Here is a 26,313-nt window from a genome sequence, read left to right on the forward strand (position 1 = left end):
GGTGTCTGTGTTGAACACTGTGTGCCTTATCTCACAGCTGCATTATTATCTGTAGTCCTTGAAGTATGTTCCAGACACTGAACCTTCAGCTTGACTCAAGCTGTACCAGAATAAATGTATGCCTAGCAAACAGAAATACATGTTGTTGTGTCTTTCGGCTTTTCCCGGTTAGGCGTCGCCACCGCGCAACTCCGGTCCGCTAATGATTGGCAGTTGATTTTTACGTGCCGAGTTGCCAGCCCTGACACACAACCTTCAACGAAGGTACGCCCATTCACGCATGTCTCCACGCAGAAGACGCTCTAGTTGAGAGTCGAACCGGACAGCGTCTTACTGTGAGACGACAACGCTACCGCAGCACCACCACCGCGGATAAACAGAAATACATGTATTTTAACTATATTATTTCTACGTATATTACAGCAACATATAGTTATATGCATCTAGCTAGCAAATAGCACATACATTTATACATTTTTAAAAATATCTCACTGTATGCATTCCCTCTGTTTTATTTTAAATACAAAACTGTCTGTGTTAGTATATACTTGTTAGTCAAGTTATGTTGCTATTAACTAGAAACACATTGGGAAACGAGACCTTTAGTTTTCTTTTGATACAGCAAGTTAACACAGTTTAATATTGTGAACACAATGATGGCAACCATTACTATTAGAACTGGATTATTCTGAAAATGAGACTATACAGTAATTTATCACAAATGTCAAGCTTTGACTTTTTATTTACATAAAGTATTTACTATATACTGTACAGAATACACTTGTTTGTACAGATTGTTTTTGCATTTGTATATACATGGCTGTAATGTACACTGTCTAGTTTCCAAACCTAGCATTAAACTGAAGCCTGATAATTACATTACTTGAAAAATTAAAATGTATTTTTGGTTTTACCATTTTGCACTTTTGAGTCCCTTTTGCAGTACTGTTTACACAGTGTAAAAATTGAAATTATGCCCTTCCCCCAGTAGTATACATAATTTTATTGCAGTATCGTTTATTTGCTTTATGCTGTGAGAATTAAATGTGAGTTTGCCTTTTGGCTGTAACCTAGACTGTGACACTTGGGTTTTAGACATTTGCTGTTTGATTTGATCATTTTTTGGTCATTTTTCAAAAACAGAAAATATTTTTATAAAGCTATTGCTGTTGCCTATACTGTCAAAATTGTAGTAGGAATTGCTTTTTACCTATTTTGAAAAGACATTTACTGTTACTACCAGCTATTCGTACCATCCCTTTTTGTAAAGGGACCTGCATAATTTATCTTAACTGCATACCATAGCCCACGTACTGTATGTACTCTTAGTATTTACTTGCAAACATATTGACATGTATGGACAAGTATGACATCTTATTAAAATTACTAAACAGGATTTTTGTAGACTTTTGTGCTTTTTTCTTAAGGCTGTACGTGAATACTTAATGTTTTAGAAAAACAGAAGCCATTTGGCCTGGCAACTCGTCATGTTTTCTTGATGTTATAAATTTCAGTACCAGTAACATATTATTTTATGCAACATTCCTTGTAACTACCCATTCCAGCTTGGAAAAATTTGAGTTCACATACTTTTTTTTCTTTCTGCGCATTCCAGATGCTTAACCCATAACTCCTTTAGCACTTGCTCGTACCTTCAGTCTTTTGTCAATATACTTGCAACTTGATATTAGAATGCAGTTGTAATAAACATTAACTTGCATAACTATGCAAATTCTGAGCATATCAAAATAATCCGGTCTTGGTTTGTTTTTTTTGTTGTGGAGTTGACTGGTAAGAGCATTTTTATTTGACTTTATATTGCATTTGTTATTATTTTTAACTGTTTGTAGGTAGGAAGAGACTCCTTATTAATAAGCTTTACTTTGATTCATATTTTGTTGTTTTACCTTTAGTTTCACTTTTGGTTGTGAGAAAAGGATAGGTTTTGGATAGGCAAGCTGTAGCCACCACAAAGGGCCTAGACAGCTATAAATTTACACACACTGCTGAGAGGAAAATTCTGAGCATATCAAAACAATCCGGCCTTGGTTTATGATTTGTTGTGGAGTTGACTGGTAAGAGAAGTTTTATTTTATTTTTACTGCTAACTTCTGTCTGGCTGGTAGAACTTGTATGGTCAGAACAAATTTATTGTATTTTATTACGTTGGATATTGCTGGTATAATTTTTGTCATAGATGTTGATTCATTTGAATTCTTTGCTACTGACTTTGTGTAATTTTTTTCTTTTTCAATATTTTATTCAATTAAAGCTGAATATGGATTCCTTAAATGAGTATACAATTAATGCACAAGTATCTTGTACAGTGTAATAAATGCTATGCATATTTAAAGGTAACAGCTGATAACACTGGTGATCTTTTTTCCTCATGTCAAAAGTTGGATGATTTGCTTACCATTGTTAGAAGCAAATCTCTACTTGATTGCACATGTGCCATTGGCATGGCTTGGAGAACTGTTGCATCATATATTAATGACTGGACTGATGAAGTAAATAATGTTAGGCATGTAACAAATGGAACCTCTTTAGGAAATGATGCATCTATTTTCTGCAAAGAACATTCAACTCCAGTGAAACATGAGGCCCCTGAGAACTTTGGAGTTGTGGGTGCAAGTACTCAGCAGTCTGAGGATCCAGTTTGTTTAGAAGGAAACAAAAAAAGAAAGGAAGAAGTTCTCAACAAATGACATGGAAGAAAAATAAACTGTAAAGGAAAGAAAATATGTAGTAAAAATGTTTCTGCTTTATGTAACACACTGGTGACAGGGAATGAAGATATCTGTCAATCAGAAAACCCTCATTCTACAGAAAAAGGCATCCCCTTTCCAATAGAAAAGGTAGAAAAAAGAGGCAAGGGGCAGGTGAAAAGGAAGAAATCAAAACTGAATGTGGAAGATTGAAGAACATTACTGTAAGAAAAAAGAAGAGAAAGACAGATGTTGACTACATGGCTCAAGCTGTGGATTTACAATGCCAGCTGCTCTGAGAATTTAATACACAATGAAAACAGTGGAAATGAGACCAATAGTGATGAAGATCTATCCTTTGTAACGATTGATAGAGCTCACATGACTGTGTTAGATGTTGAAGATTATTCAGAGATGGTCAGCAAAGATATTCTTGTAATTGGAGATTGAGTTATTAGAGGAACGGATACTTATATTTGCAGAGATGATGATGAACATCTAGTAGTGTTATGCTTGCCAGGGGCAAAAACAGAAGATGTGAAACGAGCTTTGGAATGCCTTAATGTAAGGAAGTATGGATCTGTTTTTATTCATGTTGGTACAAATGATGTCACCAACAAAGATTCTCTGACTGTTAGGAACTGACAGCCCTCCTAGATAGTATAGCTTTTACTGGTGTTGGGACATATTTTTCACAAATCACCTATAGAAAGTAGTCAGGTCACCTGTGAATGAAAATATTTTTTGGATAAACACCTACATGGAAAAACAATGTCCTGTTTTAAAACATGGAAATGTGTAGAGCATCCAGGCCTTCTTTTGGACATGCATGTGTTCAGACAGGATGGTGTGCATTTGTCTAGATCAGGGAAGAGAATTTTTGCAGCAGATATTTTGCAATATTTGACACACTAGCCAGGATATTTGCCAGGTCAAAAATGTAACTGTTCACAGATAGCAACATTTGATGCATCCCTGATGGTTGTTAATGTTAGGAGCATTAATAATAGTTTTTTTTATTAGAAAATTTGCTACGTTCCCACAAGATTGATGATATAGTTTGTGAAATATGGTTAAAGAACAAAGAGTGGAAACCAATTCTGTCAGGGTATAAATGTTTTTACTGTAATAAACATTCTAAAAAAATCAGGTGGAGGTGTTATGATAGGGATTAAAGATGGCTATGAGACGTGTGATTATTACATGTTCAGTGATAACACCAATACTATAGACTGTGTAAGTGTGACGATAGAAAACCCTGGAACACGCAACAATTGTTAGAGTGTACAGACCACCAAAGTCAAGTGCAGATGACCTAGAGGAATTCATACATTCTTACATGAAACACAGTAGGGAAGAATAATATTTGCTGTGGACTTAAATTTACCAGAAACAGACTGGAATAATCTTGATTCAACAATGTTAGTAAAGAAAGTATTCACAAAGTATATTCAGGAACAACAAATGCTTCAGATTGTAAAAAACCCATCAGGGGACAAAATATACTAAATATTGTTTGTGTTCCCAAAGAAATTGCTGTAACTTCAAGTCAAGTTTTATCACCATTGATGTGTAGTGATCATGGGGTCATAAAAGTTTGTTGCTAGATAACTGCCAAACTGAAATCTAAGCCAATGCACAGAAGGTTAATTACAGATGGTATGTGAAAAGTTTTGAGAGAGAGAAACTGAGTGAAAAAAAAATGTTTATAGGTTCATACTAGGCTATCTGCCCTGGGGCAATTATAAGCCTAGCCCGATTCTGTATGGCTTATGCCACCCCTTGATTTGAGTATACTGTGCCCTTTTTAAGGTTTAGTTTACTGTGCCTCTGTCTAATAGTGACATGGGAGTAATCCCTGGGACAAACCTACGATCACCCATCCACTTATCGAGATTCTTCTTGAAGAGATTCAGTGAGGTGCTCTGCCTCACATGAACTGGAATTCTATTCCAGAGTGAAGGGAGCCTCTGGGTTATGAACCTGTCCCTCCAGCAAGTTCTATTTATTTCTGTGCTGAAGTTCAAATCCCTCGAGCGTGTGGCTCTAAGGGATTTAGATTTACTGAGGTGGAGCATGTCCATTAATTCTGTATTTGACATAGCTTTGTATGTCAGGCATAGATCGCATCGAAGTAGGCGGTATGCAACTGAGTAGAGCTGGAGTTTTTTTAACTGAGCAGCATATGGCATCTGTTTGAGACCCTTGATCCTCTTGGTGAGATACTTTTGTGGTCTTTCTAATTGCTGCAGGTGTGTCGGGTAAGGTACAACCCAAAAGGGGCATTGTATTCTATGATGGGCCTGATGAGGGATGAATAAAGGGGCACGATTACCTCTCTTGATCTAGATGTGAAACCCTTCGTGATGAGGTGGGCTATGAAGAAGGTCTTTCTAACCACTTTGGCAATGTGGTTTTCAAAGGAGAGATTGCTATCAACTTGGGTCCCCAGGTCCCTAATAACTTTCTCTGTACTTAATGGGTTTCAGCCTATGTGGTAATTTGTGGGCACATTGTTTTTGCCAAAGGGTATGACTATACATTTTTTGGCATTTAGCTTTAAACCATGGCGCTGGCACTAGTTATCTGTCTCTCTGAGACCTTTTTGAAGGATGTTTATGTCAGCTGGAGAGTTGATTATGGCGCCCAGTTTGCAGTCGTCTGCGAACTTGGTGAGCCATAGTCCTCCCATGTTTGCCTGTACCTCGAAAAAGTATATACCGAACAAGTGGTCCCAGGACAGAACCCTGTGGGACGCCACTTGTGACCGGTTTCGAGTCTGACATGGCTCCAGCAACTCTCACTCTGTGGGTTCTGTCTTTGAGCCAGTTTGCAATCCATCTTGTGACATAGGGGTTTATATTTAAGCTGGATAGCTTATCTATGATGCCCGGGTGGGGTATTGTGTCAAATGCCTTTGCAAGGTCCAGATAGGCTGTGTGGACTACCTTCCCTTCATCTATGGCTTTGGTGACTGTTTCAAAGAAGTCAACCAGGTTCAAAAGGCAGGATCTGCCCTTGACAAAGCCGAACTGGGTAGGATCTAGTGTCTGTAGGTCCCCAATATCTTTGTTTATGAGCTTCATGATGATCCTCTCCATAGCCTTGCAGACTAAGCTAGTCAGGCTTATGGGGCGATAGTTTCCAGGGTCCGTAGAGGCTCCACCTTTATGGAGTGGGACCACTGTTGCTGTATGCCATTCTGTGGGCACATATCCTCTAGTGAGGCTGAGATTGTATAGCTGTTTTATTTGAGGGATTAGTTCCTCTTGTAGTTCATGTAGGACGCAACCTGGGACACCATCTGGTTCCATGGAAGCAGTGTTTTTTGCTTTGGAGAGGGCAGCCTTCACTTGAGCATCTGAGATGTTTGGGAGGCAGCCCTCTGCTGGGATAGATACTTGCTCTTTTGGGGGGGGAGGGGGTGGAGAAGTTTGCACTGAACCTGTCTGCCAGGATATTGGCGATGTCTGTGGGTTCAGTGTATTTTTTGTCGTTTAGAATCAACTCATAACAAGTCTGGGAGTTGTATCCCAGGTTTCTAACATAACTGAAAAAAGCCTTGTGCAATTTTTCTCTCGAAGCTGGCCTTGGAGGATTTTATGAGGGATCGTAATTTTTTGCTAGTACTGATCAGAGATGCCTTCCCTATTAGGGATTTTGCTCTATCATGTAGTAGCTTCCTCCTTCTGTTGGTATGGGTCCACCAGACTGGACGCTTGCCTTTGGATGATTGGGTCTTGGTTTTGTTTGGGATAGCATGATCCATGCATTCCTAGAGATGTCCGTAGAATGCATTTATATAGGATTCTGCAGTTTGGGCTGTAGTTTCCACTGGCCCTGGGGCCTTGAAGGATTCCACTTTGGTTTTGAGAAGTGAGAAGTTTGCTTTTGAGAAGTTTTTCACTGTGGTTTTCTGGGCTGGGGGTGGGGTCGGGATGTGGACATCCAGTGAAATTAATTTATGGTCTGATCTTACCAATGAGGGATATACTTCTGGTGTGGTGCATAGAGTCCCCATGTTGGTAATGATCAGGTCTAGTATGTTGTCCCCTCTTGTGGGAGTGGTGACTAGTTGTTCCATAGCATTTGAGTTTATAATTTCCAGGAATCTTTGGGCTAAGGTGCTGGGGCTTGAGTAGTGCTCCCAGTCAATGTTTGGGTAGTTGAAGTCACCCAATATAATGGTGTTAGGAGACATCTTCATGTTCTCCAATGTTTTCAGGAAAGCCGAATGGGATTCCTGACTTTGAGAGGGTGGTCTGTAGGATGCTATAAACTGAAAAGCAGTCTTGCCCACTGTTAGTTGAACATGGATGGTCTCCGATACTTCGTGCAATGCCACTAACCTGGAGGTGTGGATATCCTTGATAAATATGGAAACTCCCCCTCCTTTTGTGATTCGGTCTGGGTTTTGGGGCCGAAAAGCATGATATGAGGTATAGCCTGGTAGTGCTGGGGTGCTCTCTGGAGCCTTGAACCAGGTTTCTGTCACTGCACAGATATCCATGTTCTCCATACTGAGGAGAGCTTCGAGTGCGTGCATTTTGAGGTTAAGACTTCTGGCGTTTAGCAGCATTACCCTTAGTTTCTTGTTCCTTGTGCTGTCTATGGGGGTGGGTTTGACTTTTGAGTCTTGCCTAAAAAAGGCAGTATGGGGGTGGCAAGAGCCTTAGCCAATATCCGAAAGCTCAGTGGTGATAGGTGCAAGCTGTCCCTAGCGAAGCAACGTGGCTTGTCGAGCATGTCATCCTAGGCTGACAGACACTGGATCCCTCTTGAATGACACCAAAATTTTAGCCAATTGTTAAAATCGATCATTTTGTCTTTGTACTGTGGCATCATTCTAGGTGAGGCTGAGATGCTGCTCAAGGTCAGGGTCATACCAGCCTGGGCTACATGATCAGAGAGCTCCTCTGTCTCTCTTCATGTAGTCCAGGGAGGTACGTCTCAGGTCATTCACACCAGCATGTACAATGACTGAGTCATATTTGTATTTTCTTTGGAGTGACCTGAGTGCTTGCGTTGTGCCGGATCCTAGCACCCGACAGGCAGCTCACTGTGACCTTCTCTTTATTCAGCCTTGTGAGCGGGACGTCAGTGTGTCTGACAATAGAGTCACCTATAACAAGAGTATCAGGTGTGTTATTCAGCCTTAAGGGCTGTGGCTGCTTGGCACACTGACTTTGTGGGTTATGTGTTGTGTGTGTTTTGTTTTGAGGTATCGTTTGCTTGGATGTCTGCTTTTGGAGGTCTCTGTTGCTTAGGTAGATTTTTATTTAGAGCCTCCCGAGTATGTTTTTGTGTATTTGTGTTTGGTTCGCTGATGTGGTGGGACTATGTGATACTGGAATTGTGTTGTGTTGAGGTTACCTTCTACTCCTGACTGGTTACACTAGTTTTGAGATGAGAGAGCTCAGCCTCCAGTTTGGCTAAATAGTTGCATCTCTCACATATATTTGAACCTGTTTGAAGGAGGAGAGGGTTGTCCGTGTACATGAGACAGTTGTAACATTGCCTCAAAATTCCTAGATTCACCAGCTGGACTGGATAGGAAACCATTGACTGACCTTTGGACATGCTAGAGTAATAGGGACACTGAATTTAATTCGGACCAATAGAGGACAGGGTAATCGTAGAGAGTATGAGTAAGTAGTGCTTATGGTTTAATAGTGCTAACTTGTAGGATTACTTAATTGGACCAGTGAAGGGCCTTAGAATGAGAATATGGTGTTTTAAATTGAGAGATAGAGCAGTTCTAAGGGAAAAAGTGAAGAGCAGACTTTGTGGAGCTAGGAATAGTTTAAACCCAATAAGGCGGCGCTGCCCGTTGTTGCGCTATGCTCAAAAACACGCAAAACCGCGCAAAAGAGGGTTTTAAGAGAGGAAGATGAAGGAGTTTTGGAATTGACCCAAAATGGCCAATAAAACTACAGTGTCAAGTCAGTAACCACTCCCACAGGGGCAGGCAGGCTGCTCAATGTTTTTCACTGCCACTGATCAACAGAGAGACTTTCCTTTAGCCCAAGCAAAAAATGGCCTCACAGAAACTTAAAACAGTTCAAGAACAGCAAGCCTGTAACTGAACTTTTTTAAATCTCAGAAAAGTGGGAAAAAAGCAAGATTTTTTGTTTTTTTTTGTTTTTTTAGAGATAGCAGAGGTTAACAAGTATCAACAAGTTATACCAGTGCAGTAAATGACCCCACACAAGAGTGCTAGGCCAAAGACAGATAAAATGCAAGTTTTGAGAAAAAAAATGATTTTAAAAATAAGTGCAAACAGGAAATTCAGTAAACAGCTCTAGGTTGTGCTCTAAATACAGTTACTAATGCAGAAATCAAATTTAACAAGCCAGAAAATGCTCAAAATAGGCGGCTATGCAGAAAAACTTAGCAAATAAACAGAGGAAAAATACTTAGTCTCAAAAGTGGCTCCTTTCTTCTCTCAGCGTTTTCTCCTCTTGGTCAGTGCTTCAACAGCCAATAAGCCTGAAAAGACGCCAAAACCATGAGGCTACCAGGTTTTAAGAGAGGAAGATGAAGGAGTTTTGGAATTGACCCAAAATGGCCAATAAAACTACAGTTTCAAGTCAGTAACCACTCCCACAGGGGCAGGCAGGCTGCTCAATATTTTTCACTGCCACTGATCAACGGGATATAGAGAGTGGCCTAATGGTTAAGGTGCTTGCCTTACAAACACAAGGTACAGGGTTTGAATTTATTCTCGGACACAACCAATTATAGATATTTACAAAATCTTATGCAAAACAGTTTGGCTCCACAAAAGGGGTGGTATGTTGTCCTAGTAACATCCAGGTAACCCATATACTGGAATCAAATTAGATTATATTGAAAAAGAACTGTGCAAACTGGATCCAAACAAAGCGCAGGGAGGAGATGGAATAAGTAACAATGACCTGAGTGCACTTAAGCAAGAACTTCCACTACCATTGCATGTTATTCACTAGGTCATATAAATATGGGGAGATTCCTCAAGATTGGAGACATGCACTTATTAAACCTGTCTTTAAGGGAAAAGGGGAGTAGGACAAACCCAGAATCATGTCGACCCCTAAGTCTACTTTCAAGTTGTGGAAAGATAATGGTGAAGGTAATACTGGATAAGTTATTGTCAGAACTGGATAGGTTGGGACTTGAAACCATATATCAGCATGCATATGTTGAAAATAGATCTGTTACCACCTGTAACATGATGTTCTATAACAGCTATGAATGAAAAATTGTGATGTGATTTATATAGATTTAACTTCAGCATTTCACAGGGTCTTGCACAAAACACTGATCAGTAAATTAGTACAACTAGGTGTTGATGTAATTTTGATAAGATGGATAGCTGCATGGCTTTACAAATAGGACATGGCAAGTATCACCAATTGGACAGGTGCAATCCTTGGTTACAGTCAAGGTGTCCCACAGGGCTCTGTACTAGGCCCTTAGTTTAGATTGTATCTTTCAGACCGTACTTTTTCATCTGAGGTGTTCTACAGTCTATATGCGGACAACCTGAAATTGGATAAACTGATTACAAGTGTTACAGATAAGGCATGTTTGCAAAATAATTTGACAAAATTGACCATTTGGGCACAGGAGAGTAATATGTTGATAAATACATCAAAAACTAAGCATATGATATTTGGGAGACATAAACTGAAAGATGAATATTTAATACAGCACACAATGATTGAAACTGTAGACTCATTTATGGACCTGGTTATATGGGTAGATTCAGCTATGAGTTTTTCTAATCATATCCACAAGCTGGCTAATGAACTATAGGTTGTATAAAAAGATTTATAAAGTTTAGGAAATCAAACATAATGAAGTCATTGTTTTAGTTGCATTAGACCTAAACTTGAATATGGAATAACAATATGGAAACCCTATAAGAAAACGAGCATGAATAAACTGGAAAGAGAGTACAGTGGAAATGTACTAAGGGCATCCATGGATTTGAAAATCTAAGTTATTATGAAAGACTAAAATATCTGAACTTGTACGGTTTCTCTTAGAGATATTTAAGAGGAGATCTTATTCAGGTGTATAGGGCATTTAGGGACAGCTACCTCTGGGAATGTTTGGGGTTATTAAAAAGTACTAGGGAATCAGATAACTTATGTAGACGATTTTATAGGAATGAGAAGTGTACTAATTGGTTCTCTGACAGAGTAGCTGATGCTTGGAACAGGCTACCAAATTACATTAAAGTACTACTTTAGATGTTTTTAAGAACAGCCTGGATTTTTATTATGGGAACAAGTGTTTTGGCATATTGCCAAGCTAGAAGGGCTTTACTGTCCGTGCTTGAAACATATGTATGTATGCATAATAATGCTTTTGAATACTGTTTTTGCTGGAGTCTGCTATTTTATATGCTATTATACGATTACAAAATATTGTAAGAAACAAGAGCGATATTGACTTCACTAACACATGCTTAAAACAGATATATTTACATTTGCTGTCATTTGCCTTTTGCTGCACTGTAGATGAAAAGAAAATACATTCATGTCAGTCTTGTGACATCATATCTTTTCTGCATTTAACTAGTCATTTGATTTCTATGACCTAGAACTGTTTTCTAATTTGAAATTATTTGAAAACCACCATTTAAGTGCCTTTCTTTAACTGAATTGAAAGTTTGTGCTGTGTACGTTCTACCGTTTTCGAAAGGTAGAATAGTACATCATAAATTATTTTCTATCAGTGGAGTTAATTGCTGTTTAACTCTTTACTAACCAGATTATATTTGTCAGTATTCTGTTCTGCTGACTTTAAAGCTCTTATGCACTTCTGAAAGTGTTTAAATATGTTGTCTGAATTTTTTGAACTCACTCTGTGTCTTAGAAGTTTATTAAATCTTTTTGTCAGTTCACCATGAACCTAGTGTCTGTTCTTATCTGATGTTCTTCGTGTTTCACTGTTGCAGTCATCACATTTGGGTTATCTGCTTGCAGGTAGCCCTCAGTCGGCCTGAATACCAGAGTCTTGAGATTTATGTATCGGATGCTGTCGCTTCTTCAATTATGTCAGGTCGTTAGGGGTATAAAATATGCAGCCGCCACCATTACATTGGTCTTTCTTGCCGTGCAGTACCTGAAGCAGTTTGCAAGTGCCGGTCAGCTGCCTCCTTAAATTTACATTTTCCGAGTTTCAGACCCGAAGTCTTCTAAAAGATAAGTACCCCATTGGGGATCCTTTTTTCTTGCTCTAACCGATGCGAGAAAAAATTAATTGTCTTGCCTGTGGAAAGCAAATTCCTCACAGAGATTTTCATTCTTACTGTGTCACCTGTTTAGGCCCAGACCACAACGTCCCTCGCTGTGGGTTTTGTGCATTGTTCAACAGCCGTACTATTAGTCATCGGGCAATTTTTGTAGCTAAATTCTTTCGCTGTCGATATCCATACTCCAAAATGACTTCGATAAGCCATCTGACTACCAATCTTCCAAAAAAAGTAAGGATAAAGACAGAAACAGACCGCATAGGTCCAAAACTGCTGATGACGCTGCCGCTTAGTCGCCAGTCCGCCGGTACTCAGTGAGGCACTTTCGCAACCCCTGATACCCGCTACTACAGATTTGCAGGCCTCTACTGAGACCCATTCGGAGTCCGGTATGTCGCGACATGAGTCTTTGACTATGGAACCTGTAGATGTCTCTACCTTGGATGGGTCTGGAGCCGCTGTGCAGGCATCGGCTTCTGGGGGTGTATTCAGGACTACAGATTTTCATTTTAAACCGATACTTCGTTTCAAGCTAAGAATATCGAATTTCTCAAGCCTAAAGCTTGCACTACGGGTAGAAATTCGACGACCAAATCACATTCTCAGACCCATGCCTCAAAAACAAATAATTAAAATGGTTGAAGACCTTATTACCTTAATTAGGGGGAGTCCGCCTTTCCCCTCTAAGAGACCTAGACCTGATTTTCTTTCTGATTCTTCTGATCAGGAATCTGATATCTCTGTTCTTTCTGACTACCAGGATTTACCCTTATCTACTTATGAGGATTCTGATGCAGAGGATTCCATTCCCTCTGCTTCCCCTCTAGAAGATTTTTCTTTTGGTGAAACCTTGCATACCCTTAGGGAGCATTTCTGCTGGGAAAGCCAGGACTATTCTGAGTCCAAGAAGAGACCTAGAGAATTTTTTTACTCCTGCCTCAAAAAAGGCATCTAGCTATCCCTCCTGTTCTGGAGATTGTAGATGTTTTCTTGGAATCCAGTCTTATCCCAGACACTTTGCCTTCAGCTCCCAGGAAATCTGATTGGGTACTACAGGGTACCTGACTCTCAAATTCCTCTTCAAGAATTCTACTGCAGGTCCAGAGACCATTTCCCAAGGACCAAAAGGCATTAAGGATGCTACTGCCAAAAATCCTACCCCTTCGGATAGGGACTCAAGAGATTTGACAGATTGGGTAAGAAGGTACACACTTATGCTACTTTGGCCATTAGGGCTTTAAATTGCCAGTGTCATATGTTAAAGTATATGCAGCATATTATGGGACTACTTCAACAGAAAATTATGTTGATTCCTGACTGTGCTGAACACAAAAGGGCTGCTGTCACTGGGTCTGTACTTCAAAGGCATGCTTGGCTTAAGGAACAAAACTTGCCAGATCATATTAAAGCTAAATTACTGGATGCACCCTTAAACCAAGACTGCTTTTTGGCAACAAAGCAGAAGTCCTCAAAAGGATGGAGGAAAAAGCTAAATCTATGCAAACTGTTGAAGATTTCTTACAAGTACAGCCTCCTGGATTCAGTAGGCATTGGCCTTCAAATAACTGGCCTTTTCCAGTCCCTTCCAGGCCTTCTTAGTCCAAATCCAGGAACAGTATACCACCAAGACTTCAGTCTCAGGTTATACACAGATCTAAGCAGTGGGGTGGGGGGGCTCCTACTTCTAAAGCAGGGAATAGTAAGCCACCCCCCTGTGGAAAAATGGCACAATGACTTATCCTTAACTCTTCCAAGCCCTGCTCAAATACTTGCTCCCTTAAGAGGGAAGATTGCCTCTTAAGGCAAAAAACTGGGAACTCTTTACCCAGGACAAATGGGTTTTAGACTGTTTCCCTAGGATACAGATTCTACTTACACTCATTCCCAATCCCAAGGGGATGGCCAGACTGCCCCTGAAATCAGTGGGTGGAGGCCCAAAAACAAGTGTTCTCTCTCCACAGTATCAGTGCTTTTCAACCTGTCCCAGCAGAACAAAGGGGACAAGGTTTTTATTCAAGACTGTTCCTGGTTCCCCTGAAAAGAAAACTCCTGGTGTCCTATCCTGGACCTGTATTGGCAACACTTTTCTGATAGTTCCAAAATGCTAACTTTTCAACAGCTTCTTCCCATGCTAGCCAAGGATGCCTTGCTGGCAACACTAGACTTAAAAGACGCTTACCTGCACATCCCAATAAGAGAATCCTGCAGACAATACCTACGTTTCAGGGCAGGCTCCATGCATGGTCAGTTCTCTGCACTTCCCTTTGGCTTATCCACTGCGCCCAAGGTATTCACAAAGTGGCTAGCTCCAGCCATTGCATTTTGCAGGCAGAGAAATATTCAGATTTACCCATACTTGGACGATTGCCTGATACAGGCAGAAAGTCAGGACTTGCTATTACAACACGTGGCATTTGTAAAGACAACTAACCTCACTGGGGTACACCATCATCGAGAAGAAATCACACCTAGTACCCAACCAGCAGGTTGTATTCCTGGGAGCAAGCTTAAACACAACTTCCCAGATGGCATTCCTCACTCCAGAGAAAGAAGTGTATTTGACAACCTACTTCAACCTACTGGCCACAAAAACCCAGATATATGCAAGAAAAATCCTGAAAACCCTGAGGTTCATGGCGTCTTGCATTCTGTTAATTCTATGTGCAAGACTGCATATGAGGAAACTTCAGTGGTATCTAAAACGTCTATGATGTCAACATTCTTGGGACCTGGAAACAATGATCCCTATCATTCTTTGTCTAAGGGCAAAGTTTCTTTGGTGGGCTGAGGCCTGTTACCACAACAAGGGACTCCCTTTCACTCTACCCCCTGCCACCCAAACCCTAACAGATGCATCAGACTATGTATGAGGGCTCACATGGCAGGGCAGTGCATTCAGGGCAAATGGAACCCAAAACAGATGCACCTGCACATCAGTCAAAAAGAAATGTTAGCTTTACAGAATGCTCTGACAGCCTTCAAACACCTTATTCTTCCAGGACAACTATTGGTAAAGGCAAACACCACCACAGTTATGTGGTACATAAGCAAGCAGGGGGGAACCCATTTCTTCCCACTCTGCAGACTAGCCATGGCTATGCGGAACACAGCTTTGACCTACCAAGTGAACCTGTAAGCTCAATTCCTACCAGGCAAACTAAATTCACTAGCAGACGACTTAAGCAGAAATCTCATGGACCCACACGAATGGAAACTGGAACCCAAAATATTCAAGTTCTTGAGGAACAAATGGGGGACTCCAGAGGTAGTCCTGTTTGCCTTCCCTCAGAACTACCAGTTGAAAAAATTCTGCACCAGAACTCCTCACAGTCAAGCTTGGAAAGTGGATGCTCTGTTTTTTTACCTGGGAGAGCCTCTCAATTTATGCCTTTCCCCCACTGCCTCTCTTCTTGAATGTTCTGCTAAAGTTACAGGACAATACTGATAACCCCAGACCTGCCATGCCAGCACTGGTACCCCCCTTTGCGCAGTCTGACAGTGCTGCAACCATGGCACCTGCCTCAGACCCCTTCCTGCTGTTCCAGCTGGTGGGCCAGATTCTGCACCCTCTGCTTCAGACCCTGAACCTTACAACCTTGCTTAATTCCCTGAGCTCACCTCTAGCAACCCTCAGTAAGCAGGTGCTGGATGTCATTCTTGAGGCAAGGAGGCCTAGTACTAGAAAATCCTATTCAAAAAAATGGAAAAGATACTGCTCCTGGAGCCAGGCTCAGGGGATGGGCATAACTGTGCCCAGCTTACCTCATATTCTAGATTATTTAACAGAAATTCTCCATAAGGGCCTAACTTTTCAATTAAGATTCATGCTTCTGCCATTTCAGCACATTATAATACTGAGCCCAACTCTTATCTTCTCCCCTGTTAAAGGAATTCCTTAGAGGGGCCAAGAATTTAAGACCACCCAGGAGAGCTCCAACTCCAGTCTGGAACCTTAACTTTGTACTGGAAAAACTCACCCCCCCCCCTTTGAACCAGCTGCTACAGCAGAGTTTCAATTCCTTTCTTGGAAAACAGCCTTACTTCTAGCAATCACTTCAGCAAGAAGAGTGTCTGAACTGCAGGCCCTCATGGCAGTGGAACTCTTCATTATCTTCCATGCGGACAGGGTTTCCCTCCGGACTTATCCATCCTTTATGCCCAAGGTGTTGTCTAGTGTGGCTCTAAACCAGTCCATTCATTTACCTACTTTTTTTTCTAATCCTCAAAATAAGGGGGAAAGGATACTGCATTCTCTGGACATGCACAGACAGCTTAGATTCTATTTGGACAGAACTAAGCACCTCAAAATCTGACCAGCTGCTAGTTAGCTTTGCTGCAGGGGCAGAGGGGAAGGCCATTTCAAAGCAAACCATTTCCAAATGGATAGCACATTCCATCCATTTCTGCTGCAAGCACCATGGAAAATCTTCCCCACAAGGGATAAGATCACATTCCACCAGGGATGCAGCTACTTCTATGGCATTTCTCAGAGGAGTCCCTATCAGGGACATTGTGGAAGCTGCTGCCTGGTGCTCTGTACATACCTTCACCAAGTATTACTACCTGCCTATCTTTTCTAAATCCAGAGTTGGATTTGCCACAGCAGTCTTACACAGCCTGATTGCTAGCCCTAATGCTCTTTAACTACCTCCACCCTTCCTTTGCTTTGAGAATCAAACCAAATGTGATGACTGCAGCAGTGAAACACGAAGAAAAGTTGTGTACACTTACCATAAATGTAGATGTTCGAGTGTATTCACTGTTGCAGTCCTGGTTAGCCTCCCTCCAACCCCCTGAGTTCTCTATATCTTGTGTATTTGCTTTCTGCTGGGGTGGTTACATACCATATAATTGCTTCCTATTTTGGGGGCACCTGACATCTGGGGCAAGAAAAACTGATGTAATGGCATCTGCTGCATATTTTATACCCCTGACGACCTGACATCATGGAAGAAGCGACAGCATCCAACGCAGAAATTCCAGGACTCTGGTATTCAGACCAACTGAGGGTTACCTGCAGACATATAACCCAAATGCGATGACTGCAACAGTGAATACTCACCTAACATCTAAATTTATGGTAAGTGTACACAACTGTACTTTTTTGTAATGTGCAGTGGTTTTATGCCACTTTTGTCTAGCAAGATGTACAGAAGATTATTTAACTTGACTGATATTGTAACTCTAAAATTAACATTTTACATGTGGTGACAGGACATAATGCATTTGATTGTTTACCATTATTTTTATGACATTGCACACAGCAGTTTCATATGAATTGCACAATAAACATTTACTGTCATACAAATGTTGTTGCTGTTCAATATACCAGTCAAAGGTACATAAAGCATTGGCATGAACTTTACCTAGTAAAGTACTACATGTGCTACAGTTATCTTTATACCAATGTTTAAATGCTGACCGTACATGTACTGGACTATTAATACTGTCTACCTGAAAGGTAGTCTTACACGTTACACTTCAGTCTTTTTTTGGCATCCATGCTGTAGAATGAGAAACAAAAAGAGAATTGCCATCCATGCTGTAGAATGAGAAACAAAAAGAGAATTGCCAGTTTCTTTGTGGAAGGTGGCCAAATCTTCCGTCGAGAAAGCGTGTGAAGTCTCTCGATTATCCTAAAAGGTGGTGAAATGCAACTGGCAGATTCAGTTGTGTGAATGTACAGGATCTATGGAATCTGCAGAGATGCACTGTTAAAGTTACTGGATACTGTGCATAAGGAGGCGGCAAACGTTTGCACAGGAATGGAACGTACTAACTGAATAAAATAGAAGCTGTAGTTGTCACAATAAGAAACCATTCGGTCCGTCAACTGTGGCTCGCCATTGAAGAATTGTTCATCATCATCTGTTGGTTTCTTGCTGTTACTTGTATTTTCATGCATGCATACTATTTATTGTGACCAACTAGTCTTATTACTGTATTGTACTAAGTACAATAAATACACTGCGACAACTGCTTCAGTTAATATGCTTTCTATTACATTTTCCTTTTGGATCTACAAGCATGCAACACAGACGCTGTCAGTTCTCTATGGAAAATTCCCAAAGCTTGTTTACTGTTACACTCATAGTAATACCAAAAAGTCTGATATTTTTTCTCAGAGTCTGATGTGCAACAGTTCTTTCATTGTGTAGCAGTTTTCCTTTGTTCGCTTGTCCTTGGTAGTTTGATGATCCATGGAAACTCTGTCTTGCATTATCTGAAATGTGGTGTTCCAGCACTATCTGAAACTTGATGTTACATCTCTTTACTTCGCTGATGTCCTTCCAGCTGCCATCTGCACAGATATTTTTACAGAGTTTGTTTCTCAATAACATACTCCTTTACATGGATGCCAGAATCTAACTTAAGCTATATGTACTTGCCAGCACACTTACTATTTTTCTGCATTTTATAAATTAACACTTTATATGTCATATCTTTCTTGCAGTTTTTTATTCAAGCTAATAATTATGCTAGTGAAAAGACAGTGAACTATTATTCTTTCAAGTAAGATCCCATCTTACCCAAAATGTAGGATACAACTAAAGGCCCACCATCTCTCAACAGCAAACCTTTGTTGCCTCTCATCAACTGTATTGCCAAACCTGAGCATTCTTGCTCTTGTTAGCACTTGGTGTACCTCCCTTCACTTTCATTCTTTCTCAATAAACCTTCTTCAGTCTACTCAGAAACTATAACAACATCTTTCACTCCACTCAACTCCCTGTCATTCCCTCTTACAGCAACAAACAGAAATGCCTCGATTTCTACATGAGATTTGTCTTACTTTTTGTAATTGTATATCATAATTATCATAGATGTAGATGTTCTTACATTTTAATATATATGAAACCTGATTGGCTATTAGCGTTTTCTGTTGTTACTGCTTTTTGCACACAATTTTTTTGCTTGTTTGAGCTGCACAATAGTTGTACTGTGTGATCAGAAAAACATTTTTTGCAAGATCAGTAAGTGGTTGTTATATTATTGTTTGCTGTCTGGAACAATTATACTTATGATTTTTGCTGATTTGTAAAGTTTCTTGCTATGTCCATGCCTTAATTTTGAACACTTAAATATGAATTGTATAGTTTTCAGATTGGCTGTAAGTCTTCCTTGTAGTTTTTGCTTTGATCTGATTTGTCGACAGTTCTCTTCATTCGGCTGGGCTCCTATAAGCTGTTTAGTGGGTGGGGTATATTTGTGCTCCATAATTGCAAGTCTTTTTATTTTCTAATTTCACTGTGTTTCCCTAAACTATTCTATATATTTAACTGTTTGCCACTTGGAGCTGTGTGGTTGCTCAGTCTTTACCATTGCATAGCCTGGTGGCATCTTACCACACAAAACTGAAGCCACCACAGAGCTGCTTAAACACTCTACTGCATCAGGGTGTGCTCTGTTCCCTTTCTCATAGTAACTCTGTTATGACTGTTTGTTATAAGGGTGATTTGTTGCTAAAAAGTTGTGCCCAAGTTAAAACCAATAAATATCTCTAATCCCCATTTTAATTTATTGATGATCCCCTTGCTAGTTGCATGGTTAAATTTATATTAAAAAAAAATCATTCCTTACTAATATTTTTCCTTGAGGCAGGATATTAATTCCTAGAGTTAGTAAAACTGTTCATCTCATTTATTGTGTACTAGCTCATGTATTCTATACCAGTGTCTAGAACCATGGAATCAGTCTGCCCCTAAACTATGTTTTTGATGCGTTAGCCCTAAAAAGATTTTTTGTAAAGACTGGCCAAGTGGGTTAGAATGTCCATTTTGGTTTAGTTTATATAAATGCAGAGTACTGCTTCTGGGGTACAGCAGTCCAGAAACTAAGTATCTGCTGGTGTTGTAGGACTGTAATCCTCTGTTTGGATCTTCAGTCTGGTGACGTGAGCATAAGAACTTTGCCTCAGTTATGCCACAAAAGTCTACAGTTTCATCTCTCAAAGACTTTCATGTTTGTTAGTTAAACTTGGCCATCAGTTTGTCTTCAAAAGCAACTTCAGGTATTTGAGTAGCATGTTGGATCTCGGTGTGAAAACCAAGAAATTGTTTAAAAGGGTTGTCCAAGTAAACATCAGTTACTGGCTAGTAATTGCTGTTCCAGGATGCCAACAAAGAAGACATTTGGAAAAAGTAAGGGAAATTGACAAGAAAAAGCTGTGGCTGAGAAGAACTTGGCAGATGTCCACCAAAAAGTCATTCAAGTTAAATTCTTTTACAAGAGAATGCTTACAGTAATAGAGAGGTAAAAATAAATCAAATGCACTCTGAAGAGTTTATATAATTCTCCAGTGTCTTACTTATTTTAAGATCAGATGACAAAGTTCTGGAAGAAAATAATAGATGCTGTGTCGACATTCATATGAACTGGTAAAACTGCAGAAATCAGAGATTGAAATGAAGGAAAGGCAGGCTAGATGTGAAACTTCTCGAACTGTTTCTCATTCACTCCATTGGAGCCCTTTAAGCTTTGTACTGTTAACTACCAATGAATGCGTTCTGAGATTTGAAAATTGAATTTAGAGCCTCACACTTCAAATACTCGTATCAGGGTAGTAAAAAATGTAAATGGCAAACAGTTTGGCACAAATATGCCTTTACGGTGGTAGTGTTCGATTGCCGATCTTAAACTGGCTTTTGCAAGTCATAATAAAAAGTAAATATTAATTTTATAATGTTTTGTAACCCACTTAATATCTCAACCATATAAGTAACATAGTACTGTCAACAGCATTGTGTTCATCCGTCTGTGCACTTTCATATGATGCTAAACATTGCATTGGCAGTTGCAGCCTCTGGACCCCTCTAGGTATCTAATACAGCATGTTCACATTTGCATTAATTTCAAAACCATGTCATGTATAAGCTATTGAAAGATTTCATCTTAAAGCTTGAATGACATGCAGTGCAACTGCAAATATATTTGACCCCCCCCCCACCAAAAGAAGCTGTAAGGATAAGATTGATTTTCGAGATTTGCTGCTCTTCAGGTTTTTGGTCTTTTTTTTTCTCTCGAATGCCAGCATTTGAATAGGCAGCCATTTTATCAGTGACTGTTTAGTTGTATTATATTCCAGTTTGCTCTGAAATACGAAAAAGGCCATAAAGAAATATGTGATCTTTGGCCCCTGCGGGGGATATAAATGTGCACTGATTTTATATGCAAACATACGTACATAGATTTTATACATTTGTAGAGTTGTGGTGGTGCAGTGGTAGCACTGTCACCTCACAGCAAGAGGTTCTCCTGTTCGATTCTCTGCTGGAGCGCCTTGTGTGTGGAGTCTGCATGTCCTCCCTGTGGTCTTTCCGCTGTGTGATACCTTAAACCTCTTGTATTAGAGACGACATGGGATTTATGCATATTACTCTCTAAGGATATCAGGTGTTTAAGCTAAAATCCTTAAAGGGTAATTTGCATATATCCCATGTCTCCTCTAATGCAAGAGGTTTAAGGTATGACATTGGAAAGTCTAGCTTTGCTAGACTTTTCTTTTTGTGTATTTTTGAACTTTACTCTTAAATCAGACCCAAAAAAGTTCTGGAACTCTATTAATCAGACTCTACATCCAGGAAACCCTTCCACTCAACTCCTGTCCCAACGCAACTCCAGAAGACATAGCTAATAAATTTAACAATCATTTTATAAACTCGATAACCTCCATAATAAATTCCCCCCCCCCCCAGCAACAATGCTAGCACCCCCACAAACTCAATACCTCTTTCCAACCCTTCTAATTCCTTCTCTCTTAGAGCAGTATCATCTAACTATATAAAATCTTTACACTCTCAGCTTAAACCCTGCTCCCCATCAGTTGACAACCTACCTTCCTATTTCCTGCAGACTGCCTCTGAACCTCTTGCCTGTCCTGTATCCATCTTGATCAACCGATCCATCTCTGAATCCTGTCCCCACTGTATAGAAGAACTTCTTTACTTTGCCCATTCACAAAGGGGGTAACTCCTCTGACATATCCAACTTCTGACCAGTTGCCATACTCTCTCCACTCTCAAAAATCCTAGAGAAATGCATTTGCAAGCAGGTGATGCATTACCTTCACCAGGAAAACCTTCTTGCACCCACTCAGCATGGCTTCCATCCCAAGCATAGTACAACTACTGCACTAATATCCTTCATCAACACAGTCTTCCTTGCTCGTGATAATAATCTTGTCTCATGCCTATTCCTTGACTTTTCTAAAGCCTTTGAACACTGTCTCTCACCCCCTACTTCTTGACAAACTCAGTAACTTAAATTTCTCTCCCCCTATCTCCTGGTTCTACAGCTCTCTCTCTACTTGCCAGCAATCAGTTAAATGGCTCTCTGCACTATCCCCCCCTCACTGTACAAGTGGGTTGGTGTCCCCCAAGGTTCCATTCTCTTTAATATTTTCACCACTTACTATACTTCTCTTGTCCCCAGTCATCTCTTGTGCAATATGCTGACGACCCTACAGTTATAACCATTGCTGACCTCCACTCAAATACCCAGGCATCCCTTCCACACCATTGAGACATGGCTTAGTGATAACAAACTAATATTTAATCCAAAGAAACCTAAGCTCCTACTCTTCCTCCCCAAATACCTCACCACACTCAAAAGTACATTTACCATTTTATCTTGCAACACCACCACCTTCTCAGCTGAATCTAGTACTAAATTGCTAGGTGTCACAATAGATGATCAGCTTAAGTTTGATCTACATATTACTAACTCAGTTAAAAAAAAACTCTTAAACTTGGACACCTTTTCCGCAACAAGAAATGCTTAACCAAAACAGCCCGAAAAACTCTCTCATGCTTTACTACTCCCAACACTGCTATGCAGCTGTCACATTCACAAACCTAAATTCTACACTTATTTCCAAACTTGAAACAACCTACAACAAGGTCGCCAGATTTGCACCAAACCTACAAGTCACACCACTGCTTAGCACGTCAGCAACTAGACTGGCTAGAATTCCCTCATCTGCTCCAACTAGAAATCATTCACTCTATCCTCTGTCTACCCTCCTCCTGCTAAAGCCTCTCCTCTATCATATCCAAATATTCCCCTGCTAGGACTCTACGCAGCTCGGATCAAGAATTATTGCACATCTACAAACCCAAAAGGCTGTCTTCTCTATAACTGTAACCCAGCTACATCCTGGAGCCAACACCCTTTGAAAATAAAGTCCCTTCACCATAGCAAGAGTTTAAAATTCGCCATAAGGAAATAACTAAAAAAATGGTCTTGCCACTGTAGCCATCCACTCTGAAACCACCATCCTTACACCTATTTCACCATATCACTCTTAATTTATCGCTAATCTTATTCTCCTACCTCTTCCACCACTTCCCTTCCCCCTCTCTAACCAATCTTGATTCTTTCATTTCCAAAATAACCTACTTTATCTAGTCTGTCACCTCTACTCTATTTCCCTTATATCTTCTACTAGCCCTGTATTCCTTTTTTTTCCAAACTCCAAAACAACTAGGTCCTACCCATTTAAAATATGTAACTGGTTTCATAATCCTTTCCTGACTACTAACTTATTTTGTATAAAGCAGCTTAAATGATATTGTAACTAGTCTCATATTCATCTGCTGATTGTTAATACTCTGTAAAATTGTATTCCCTGAGGAGCTTTTCTCCCTGGGTCTCGGCTGAAAATGAGCCAAAAGCTAAGTCAGACTAACCCGATTAACAAATGTAAAGTAAATAAATAAAAATAAACATCAGATCCTTCCCAGTTTGGCTTTGTCAAAGGAAGGTCTTGCCTACTGAATCTGGCGGACGACTTTGAGAAGGTCACTAAGGCAATGTATGAAGGGAAAACTGTGTACACTGCCTACCTAGATTTGGCTAAAATATTTGATACAATACCCCACCCAGACACGATCAACAAACTTATGGAACTAGGTGTAAACCTTTTTTTTGAACATGCATGATAGCTAGCTGTCTCACTGATAGGATCCAGGTGATTACAGACTGTGAAGGCACTTGCACAAAGACACCTGTCACCAGTGGAGTTCCCCAAGGCTCTGTACTACACAACTCTTTTTGGGATCTGCTTATCAGATGTCAAAGGCAATGTCAACATTCTGTGGCTAACCAAGATCGTAATTTGCAAACTCTGAGCAGTCGCTGTATCCCCACAAGATGAGAACACCCTTCACGAAGGGCCATCACAAACACTTGGTGACTAAACCATGGCTTAAAACTCAATACCAAAAAATGCATTGTAGTACCTTTTGTGAAGTCTGCCACCCCGGGTAACATAATCAATAAAACACACCTAACACTTGATACATTAAGTCAGGGATCTGAGAACTCATGTAGATAGTAACCTAGCTTTTGACCAACTTGTGCTCAAGGTAATAGTAAAATCCTATGTTGCTCAATTTCTAAAGAAGGGCATAGCATCTAGGTCCAGAGAGGTCATTATACCATTGTACTGTGCCCTCATCAGGCTAGTCAGATTATAATGCCCCTTTTGGTATGTACCTTAACCAGACACATGCAGCAACTGTAACAAACACAAGTTCCTTACAAAAAGAATACAGAGAGTAAACAATATGTATTTTGCCTCAGTCTTGTCCCTTTACTCTGTATCTTGCAGACTTCTCAGGTGATCTATGAATTGCATATGAAGCATTTCTGGACCCTGTTTTGATTAACCTTTTGCATGTCCAGAAAACAAACAGCATCATGACTATTAGATTAAAAGGCCTAATTTTAAATAGTATTGTGGAGAGAGAGATATATTTCTTGGAGAATTCCCATTCTATAGAACAAGCTTCCCATCCATTTTGAAGCAGATTTTCTCCCTATCTTTAAGGGCAACTTGGACCAGTGAATGGAAAATTGGAAATTCACCCCTACTCTTGTGCTTACATCTCTGATGGACAGAGGAAGTCAGTAAACTACCTAGGAGTGCACTGTTTTCCTTCTGCAGAAGCGTGAGTAGGTTTCTTTTCTGCCTGCTTTAGTACAATTTCATGTGTTACAATTTTTACTGTGCCCATTTTCCTTGAATGAGTATAGTGTACACATACATGAAAATTCTGCCATACCCATAGGTGTTAAACAAGAGGATCTCTGCTGAAGTAACGTTTATCACTCACCTTACCCTTGGATGTTTTATAGTCTTCTCTGCCAAGAAGTTTAGCAGTGCTTAGGTTGCCCTTTTGTGTAGAAATTAGGATGTTTGTGCCACTAAGTAAGAGTCCCACTTAAGTCATCTGTATAGGTTTCCTTTTTCTGTAGATGCTGCAGGTGTTAGTAATATTGATGGGGGGTAGCTAGTACTGTTTTTTCTATATGCCCTAAATATTAATTTGCCACGCCTTCTTCTAGCACTCATGTTTGTGCCTCTTCCTCCAAAAAGGACAGAAGACAGTCTGGACAGTGAAGCTTCATATCCTTCCATCTGAATGTCTTGCCTGCTTGTAGTTTTTGGTATGGGGTGAAGATAAGGTCCATTGCTAAGACATCCAAATAATGTAGAGGTTGCCTTCCAACAAGTATGTTGCATTAAGAATTTTTACTGCAAGAAAAATCTGGCTAGGTTTGTGGTCAGTACCCTCACACAATTATGCCTTCCACAGTGCATGGAGAAAGTGTACAGTTGCCCTGAAGTAGAAAATGGTTATGTACTATTAATGAAGGCCAACTCTGGGAATTATGAGCAAGATTTTCTGGTAATGCATTAATGGTGTAGGAAAGAAGGATTAATCCATGTAAATGGTAGTGCTGTGTGTGCCAGATGGCTGTGAGGGGCACTTAGTGGGGTCGAAGAAAGCTGGTGAGCTTGTCAGAAAATGAGGGTACAATTTGAAGGAGAATGTCAGTGCTAGCCAACATGCGATGCCATTGCAGTGATTCATGATTGTGAGTTTTTAAGAATCATTTTGATTCTTTTCAGTAAATCGGTGTACACATTGAAGTATCTAAGTGAATGTTGTACATTGTCTTTATTCTGCTTTAGATGTCAGCCCCCCTAGGAGGGCCCGTGTTACTGACACCACAGAGAACACCATCACACTCACTTGGCGGACAAAAACAGAAACCATCACAGGGTTCCTGATTGAGGCCTTTCCAAAAGGTAGTGAGACTCCAGTAAGAAGAACCATTAATCCTGATATCAGAACTTACACAGTTACAGGTAAGAGAAAGCAACCTTAGAAAATGTAGTAGCAGAGAACAGTGTGTGTAAATTGGTCAAAAAAGATGGCAATCTCAATTATTGGAATCATATGTGTAAATGTTCATCCTGAGTAATGCTGCCCTATATCTAGAAAAGTAAATCAAAAAGATATTAGGGTATGACTGAAATCTAGAATGGAGCAAGATCTTGAAAAAAGTTCAGTC

General features: G+C 40.1%; 1 protein-coding gene across 1 annotated transcript in view; it reads left to right on the forward strand.

Annotated features, from left to right (window-relative positions):
• Positions 1–26,313, forward strand: part of FN1 (fibronectin 1) — a gene marked incomplete in the record, with an annotated part of 4,425,379 nt that overhangs the window by 3,498,703 nt on the left and 900,363 nt on the right. Inside the window, 1 exon segment of the mRNA XM_044060668.1 lies at positions 25,931–26,107. Coding sequence (XP_043916603.1) covers positions 25,931–26,107 — 177 coding nt within the window.

Source organism: Protopterus annectens, chromosome 2.part0, assembly GCF_019279795.1.
Source record: "Protopterus annectens isolate FY-2018-M chromosome 2.part0, PAN1.0, whole genome shotgun sequence".
Taxonomy (NCBI): Eukaryota; Metazoa; Chordata; order Ceratodontiformes; family Protopteridae; genus Protopterus; species Protopterus annectens.